The following is a 7,942-nucleotide window of genomic DNA, read 5'->3' on the forward strand; positions in this document are numbered from 1 at the left end:
CCGCCCCCTCCCGAATGGCGGAGACGATAGCCTCCATGCGCCGCCCGGTAACCCTTCTCCCTCCACGCGGTCGCCGAGCAGCTGGATCCCGCTGATTTTGGCTAGTATTTCTGATTTTGTTCCGTGCGTGCGTTTGCAGAAGCGTGGCCGCCCGCCAAGGCCGAGGGAGAGCGACTTCGTGACCGGCGAAGAGTTTGAGGACGAGGAGGAGGGGGAGGACCACGCGGAGGCGGCCGATGGGCTCGCTCCGCCCCGGTCTAAGCGCAAGCGCGAGGTGTCCACCGCCGCCGCCGCCGCGCTCGAGGATTTGACCCTCATCGGTAAGGGGCATGCTTTGCCGTTCTGCCTGAAGTGGGTTTGGTGGGTGCCGCGACTGGGATTCTGTGAACCTGCGACTGGGATTCTGTGAACCTGCTGCTAGGGTTTAGCCCTTCCACAATAGGGTCCGCCATTATGTGCTATATAGTTGGGTTCGAGGATTTTTGTTACATATGTGTCTGTCTAGCTGAAAATTGTCAATTCGTGTCATTTTGATCCCAATGGAACTTTTGTCATCTATGAACTATCACAATTCACAATCCGGTTATTTGCCTCCAGTGGCAAATTTGAAATTGTCGAGAAGCCAAGAACTGACAAGTGGCATGGATATGTTACGTGTAAGGACACATGGTAAGAGTAATGATTGTTAGATTTTCATAATCTCCATGCGATTTATGATTTACAAAGACTTTGGTGACCTTGTCCAGGAATATTTGACTCTAGAACATCATAACAGGAATGAGTCATCTCACATGAATCAATCTAGTTTTATTGATAGTTATTAATTAGGTCTGCAGAATGCATGATCGTCCTCAATATGCACGGTCCTTGCCTTACTTCCACAGTTTACTTCAACATGATGCCAGTGGCTTGTAGGAACAACAAGGCTTCATGTTAATTTAAGAAAATACGCCGAGATGTTCCTAGTTTTCAAGCTTTACTTCAATGTAACAAACTATATTCCATCTTTCATCTCCGCTCGGTTTCCTTACAAACTCGCAACTTGCAGACATAGTCAAACATAATGGCAGGCTAATCAGCCATGCTGTCAAAAGATTGGTCGAGGATTATGAATCAAATCCAAAGTCAGTGCTATTTCAGATATTAACAATGTTATTTGAGGTAATACCAACTTGATGCGCTACTTATTGTTCTATTTAAATTATCGTTGCAACGTTATTTTCATTAACCTGCAAATCTTACAATGACAGGTTTGTGGCGCCAGACATGATATATATGCAAGCGACCTTCATGAGGCAGCTGTGGATGACATTGTATTCAAACTAGCTGAGCTAGCAAGAAAAGTATCCTATTGTGAGATTTTGAAAGGAGAATCATCATCTGTGGCCATTTCAATAATCCAATGCACATAATCTATTTATCTATCCTATATTGTTCTACTGTTGTGCATATATGCTCTCTTCTGTTTGAGTTTTGTCAATCTTAACTTGAGAACAGGGTCTGGTGGATGATAATTATAGCTCAAAAAGGAAGGACCTTAAGAACTTCAAAGAAAATCTTGTTACTTTTTGGGATAGTTTGGTCCTTGAGTGTCAGAATGGTCCATTATTTGATGATAACTTATTCACGACAATCAAGGATTACGTGGTTGCTGTATCATGGTAATTAGGTCTCACCAGTCACCATCCTTATTTTTTCCTTAGTCTTGTATACGTGTGTATAAGGTGCTAATTTGTTGTGCTTCAGTACTCCCCCAAGGGTTTATCGTCAAGTAGCTTCATTGGTTGGGCTCCAGCTTGTGACGTCCTTCATATCTGTCGCCAAGACTCTCAGTGGACAGCGTGAGACCACCCAAAGGCAGTTGAATGCAGAGAAGAAGAAGCACAGTGATGGGCCAGCTGTTGAATCTCTCAACAAAAGGCTATCTATTACTCATGAAAATATTACATATTTGGAGGAATCGATGCGTAAAATATTCAGCGGGTGAGGCTTTCTATTAGAGACCACTCACCCAGCCTTTTATTGTTTACTTAATTAAGTGTTCTAATCTTTCTTAAGTGATAGTATATTCATCGGTATCCAGAATCTTGCACATGTCATTCAATCTATACTTATCTTGGTCTAGCAGGCAACTAAACACTATAATTTTGCCACATGTAGGTTATTCATGCACCGTTATCGGGATGTTGACCCTGAGATCCGAATATTATGCATAAAATCCCTAGGTATTTGGGTTGTCTCATATCCATCACTGTTCTTACAAGACATATATTTAAAGTATCTTGGGTGGACACTGAATGACAAGGTAAAAAAGGTTTAATTCATAGATTAATTGTGCCCATTGATACCTTCTTTGTGATCAACGAGACTTGCAAACTTATTTTGTGCACTTCTTTGTTTATAGAATGCTGGAGTTAGAAGAACTTCTATTCTTGCCTTGCAAAGCCTGTATGATGTAGATGACAACATACCTTCTCTTGGTCTCTTTACGGAGAGGTTTTATAGCAGGATGATCCAGCTTGCTGATGATATTGATATTTCAGTAGCTGTGCCAGCTATAGGACTCATCAAGCAATTACTTCGGTGAGCTCACTTTCTCATGGCCTTCGTACTGAGGTTTCACAGCAAAATCTTTTGCGTGCCCAGTCGGGGTAGTTACCACGCAAGTTCACATATTTTGCCATAGCCTTTTTAAGATGTGCTAAGAGTTGGGTTTGTCTAGCTTTTGATATCAAGGCCTGCTTATGAGGTTTTGTATGTACAAGTAAAATTTAATTTCAAGTAAGAAGTTTTGAATACTAATTTCTTGGATATCTGGCACAACATTCCTGTTGTCAAATGTTATATACAAGGACTGATGCTTCCATTTTGAAATACGCGTGTGGTGTTTGTTCAAATGTTTTCATCATTCACTATCTGCACAGTGCACCGATTACATCAATTTCTACGCCATCAGTTAAATTCTTTCATTTTGGATGTTTGAATGACAATTGGTTCAAAGCTATTTCATGAAAACACAAGCTTAAACATACCTGCAATTGGCTAAGCCGTGGCACTGGAAGTAGGAGTTACGTATTCACTATTCAGAGTTGAAGCTCACATGTACAAGGCTACACAAAATTTCATCATGTAGCTCAAATGCTTATGTGATTCTTGGAACATAAATGAAAAGTATTGTTTCCTTGCTTTGCAGGCATCAACTTTTGAGTGACGATGATTTGGGTCCCCTATATGATTTGCTTATTGACGAACCTCCTATGATCAGGCGTGCAATAGGGGAGTTAGTTTATGATCACCTGATAGCACAGAACTGCAAGACCCCTTCTGTAGCTAGAGGTACTCGTGACTTGAAGGATTGCACTCTTATGCTACCCTGTCTTGTTATCAAATAGTACTTGATTACTTCAGCCATTTATTAACCTAGTGAATTCCAGATGGGGACAATGAATCCTCCGAGATTCACATTAGTCGAATGCTGCACATCTTAAGGGAATTTTCGGATGACCCAGTCCTGAGTTCTTACGTCATTGATGATATTTGGGATGACATGAAGGCCATGAAAGTATGCTCCTCCGTTTATGCAACTCTATTTGGAAAAGAGTATACAGTGTTGTCAGTGTGACATTCTGTCACAATTACATTATTTTTGTTCTTCAGGACTGGAAGTGTATAATCTCCATGCTTCTCGATGAAACTCCGATAGCTGAGCTTACTGACATGGATGGAACAAATCTAGTTCGGATGCTGCGAGCCTCTGCTAAGAAGGCTGTTGGGGAAAGAATAGTTCCTGCAACTGACAGTAGGAAGATGTACTACAACAAATCTCAAAAGGTATCAGTATCATCTGTGGTATCATATAGTATTGGTGCAAAGTCTCACTGATTCATCATCTCATGGATAGTTTTAATTTTTAAATATCTGTAACATTGCCAACAGTGCTGTTGGCCTAGTTATTTCTTTAGTTCCAGTTTGCTAGATGTCATCTCTTCTAAGTACTAAGTAGTATTACCTACATAAAGTAGGTTCGTTCCATGGGGTACTTCAATGTTCAATGTTTGGTTCCTGAGGCACAGAAAATGTCAGTCCTTCAAAAGTTATGTTCGAGAGTCTGATTAATTTAACCCTTCTAAATTTGTACCATGTCATCTCTATTTATGTAAGTTGCATTAGTGAATCAACTTCTGGAGATTAGCCCAGTGGTCTAAATTGGTAAATCATCCAGGATTGTGAAATTAATATTAAAATGGAAATAATACTGGTTGAATATGACCACCTTCTGATAAACACATTAGTGTATGTGTTGATTGCGAACTTACCTTTTCTATCATTAAGATGGAAAATCTTTTTTTGTGTGGGAGGAGATAGGAAATCTTTTGAGTTTATTTTAAGCATCCAGATCCTACACATTAAGCTTCAATTTTCTGATTTTACACCCTTTTCATGGTTTTCCCCTGTCTAGTTCAGCTTTATACTCCTTGATGTTGTTCAAGTTCTTCCTGTTGAACTCTGGATTATATATTGCTCATTATGTTTATTGACAGCTATTTGTTCTCGTAAAACTGACACTTAGTTCAATTGTATCCTGCGGCATTACTAAAACATAAAAGTTTACAGGAGATGTTAGAAAATAGCAAGGGTGACATAACCAATGCCTTGATGAAGAGGTACCCACAACTTTTGAGAAAGTACTTGCCTGACAAGGCCAAGATATCCCCTCTAATTGATATGATGATGCTTTTGAAACTTGAGATGTACTCACTGAAGAGGCAAGAGCAGGTCAGTTGCAAAAGCTATCACTTGTCCTTCTCATTGATTTTCTTTATTTGGCCAATAATCTTGTTTATAATTTGGTTCAGAATTTCAAGGCCGTCATAGATCTCATTGTTGATGCCTTCTTCAAACATGGTGACAAGGATACTTTAAGATCTTGCATCAAGGCAATAGCTTTCTGTTGCACAAAGTGTCAGGCGGATCTTCTAGATTATGCTGAAAATAAACTTAAGATTCTTGAAGATGAGTTGGTTTTGAAAGTAAAAACTGCGATCAAGGAAGTAGAGGTATGTCTTACTCATGCTGTCTGTATATGTACTGTAGCCAGAAGATAATATGATGACTGTCGGCTTTGCAGGCAGGTGATGATGAATACTCTCTCTTGGTTAATTTGAAGCGACTTCATGAACTTCAGTTGTCAAAACCTGTTAAAAATGATGGTTTATTTGAAGATATGTACCAAATCCTCAGTCATCTAAAAGAGATGGATAATGAGGTATGAACCATTGCACTGTTGAGATATTACTATTAGCACTTCAATCTTCCTTGCAGAATAAACTTGAAGGAACATATTGAGGTAATACTTGATGCTTGATTAGGTAAAGAGCTTTCTCCTCATCAACATGTTCCTTGAAGTAGCATGGTGCCTTAATGCAATTGACGTTGAAAACCCATCTGAAACATCTATCGAGGGACTTTCTTCCAAGCAAAGGTCTCTCTTTGAACAACTCTATTATTTCTTGGTGGTTCTGTCCAATTATCAGAAAGAGGGAAGGAGCACCACCGTGCTTTCCTCCAGAGTAAGCCTTCTGAATTAAACGTCAGCGAAGAGGAGGAATGCATTATTTTTGTAACAATTGTATTCCTGCACTTAAGTTGACCCATTGACAGTTCAATGCCTTCTTTTGCTTCCAGGTCTGCATCATTACTGCAGAGATGTGGTGCTTGTTTAAGAAGTCAAAGTATTCTTCAACAAAGCTAAAAAATTTGGGTTATCTCCCACAATTAGAATATGTTCAGAAGTTTTGGAAACTATGTGAACAGCAGCTGAATATATCAGGTTATCTTGTCGCACGCTTTTCTACTTCAAATTTAAAATATCTGTCCGGAATGGCGTTTCAAGAATTTTTTTGTTGCCTGGCTTCTTGCTAATTACTGAAATCGGCCAACTTTTCACCCTCAGATGACACAGAAGATGAAGACGCAAACGAAGAATATATTGAAGACACAAACAGGGATGCTGTCATGATTGCAGCTGCAAAGCTACTGCTTGCTGATACAGTTTCAAAGGTTTATACTGCAATTTCTGCCTGCGATAGGGGTTCTCATGCAACATTCTTCCAGATAGTTTGTTGGAGACTACCTTCTATGCATCAAACTTGGTTTACGTCCGTAGCGTTTTCTATTGGCAGATAAATGAAATTTGCAGCAATTTATTTTGTTTGCAGGATTACCTTGGCCCTGAGATTGTTTCACACTATGTATCTCACGGTGCAAGTACGACAGAGATCATCAAGCATCTCATTACCGCACTAAAGAAAAATGCAAACAGCGATATAGCTGCTCTATTCTTTGAGGCATTGAGACGGGTACTTTTGTTTATCTTTGAATGCACATGCTATTTATTCAGAAATTTACAAGTAGGTGGATATTTGTAGTGTCTTATCTGTATGAACATCCTGCAATTTGTTCTCTGAATTAGCTAATAACCTATCTTGAAATAAATAATAACTAAAAACCGCATCAGGAAATTATACTCATCCTGCATTATCAAGGATGCCATTAGTGATTGAAAATCAACTGATTGTAAACCAGGAACACATGGGGTCCTGTTTGTAACGTGGTTTGCTATTGTCATTGTATCTATTTAAACTTGTTTTTCATCTTTTGCAATGTTACAAAGAATCATCTCCAAATATGTACATTGTTTGGACATATGTGCTGACAGGAATGAATGGTAAATGCCTTTATTTTTGTAAATCACCTTTGCATTTGATTTTGTTAATTTACGTGCCATTAACGTATACTCTTTATGAAGCGTGATCTATCTTGTGTCAATCATTGTTTGTTTTTCATCTAATTAGGCGTACGAACGGTATATGACCTATTTGCGCGAAGGAGAGAACCAAAACCTGATAGCCAAATCTTACTCGGAGTGTCAAGATCTTGCTAATCGGCTTGCAGGCTACTATGTTGGCGCTGTTCGTATTAAAAACAAGTCTGAGATCTTAAAGATTATCCAGTGCGGTGTTCAATTTGCCTTTGTGGACCTCCCAAAGCAATTGTCTTTCCTCGAGGCTGCTCTTGTGCCATTTGTTTCTAAACTTCCTTCGTCAGATATACCAGACATGTATGTTTTTAGCTCTGTCATTCGTGGTGCTGCCCTGATTTTGTGTTTCACTCTGAGTAATCTTTTTTACATATAGTTTGACAGATGTACAGAAGAGGGCACAAGATACCGATATGAATGAAGATCCCAGTGCTTGGCGCCCGTACTTAACCTTTGTAGAACACTTACGTGAGAAACATGCAAGGAATGAGGTTTTCCACGGTGAGTTGAACTCTCTCTCTCTCTCTCTGAGCTGTAACTTAGGTTCCAGAACCACAGGAAGCTTTTCTTGTAGAAATTGTGGCTGATAGTGTTTCTGATCCAGAAGAAAAGGAGGAAAAGCCTGTAAAACGCAGGGGCCGCCCGAGGAAGCCTAGAGATGAACCTGTGAGAAATCTTTTTGATGGAAACAAATCTAGTGATGAAGAGTCTGTTAGTGACTCTGACCAACGGGGGCATGGTGGAGATGACGACGACGAGGATGATGCTTTTGACCAGCCTTTGATCAACACGTTTAGGCCTTCCGCATCCAAGCTAAGATCGCTGAAGGGGGTTTCTCAACAGGGAACAAGCAGTCAGAGAAAAGCTCCTACGGCTTCAGGTAAAGTTGAAGGTTTTGCTCTTACCGGTTTATGGTTTCTTTCTGTCTGTCCATTTCCTGATCACAGCCTGTAATTTCAGGAAGCAATAGCTGATGAGGGTATCCACTAAGTCAGTCCTGTGGATCACGCATGACGGACATTCAGTCTCTAGTCGATTCAATGGACAAGGAGTTGCCGTGATTGACTCGTCACTCATGCGGAACAACAACGAACGACCTTTGCTTGCTGTTGAATGTTTTCG

General features: G+C 40.0%; 1 protein-coding gene across 2 annotated transcripts; it reads left to right on the top strand.

Annotated features, from left to right (window-relative positions):
* Positions 1-3: 3 nt before the first annotated feature.
* Positions 4-7,903, top strand: LOC123176089 (sister-chromatid cohesion protein 3; the record flags this gene model as incomplete). Of its 2 annotated transcripts, none has more annotated exon segments than XM_044590478.1 (22): positions 4-47; positions 140-320; positions 1,049-1,161; positions 1,251-1,343; positions 1,498-1,661; positions 1,747-1,983; positions 2,161-2,305; positions 2,405-2,583; positions 3,194-3,336; positions 3,435-3,562; positions 3,658-3,831; positions 4,615-4,776; positions 4,857-5,057; positions 5,129-5,266; positions 5,370-5,570; positions 5,686-5,830; positions 5,954-6,060; positions 6,219-6,359; positions 6,855-7,120; positions 7,197-7,321; positions 7,425-7,700; positions 7,781-7,903. In XM_044590478.1, coding segments are annotated over 22 exon segments (3,366 nt in total). In that variant the 3' UTR covers positions 7,795-7,903.
* Positions 7,904-7,942: the final 39 nt, after the last annotated feature.

This window comes from Triticum aestivum, unplaced genomic scaffold (genome assembly GCF_018294505.1).
Source record: "Triticum aestivum cultivar Chinese Spring unplaced genomic scaffold, IWGSC CS RefSeq v2.1 scaffold174810, whole genome shotgun sequence".
NCBI classification, from domain to species: domain Eukaryota; kingdom Viridiplantae; phylum Streptophyta; class Magnoliopsida; order Poales; family Poaceae; genus Triticum; species Triticum aestivum.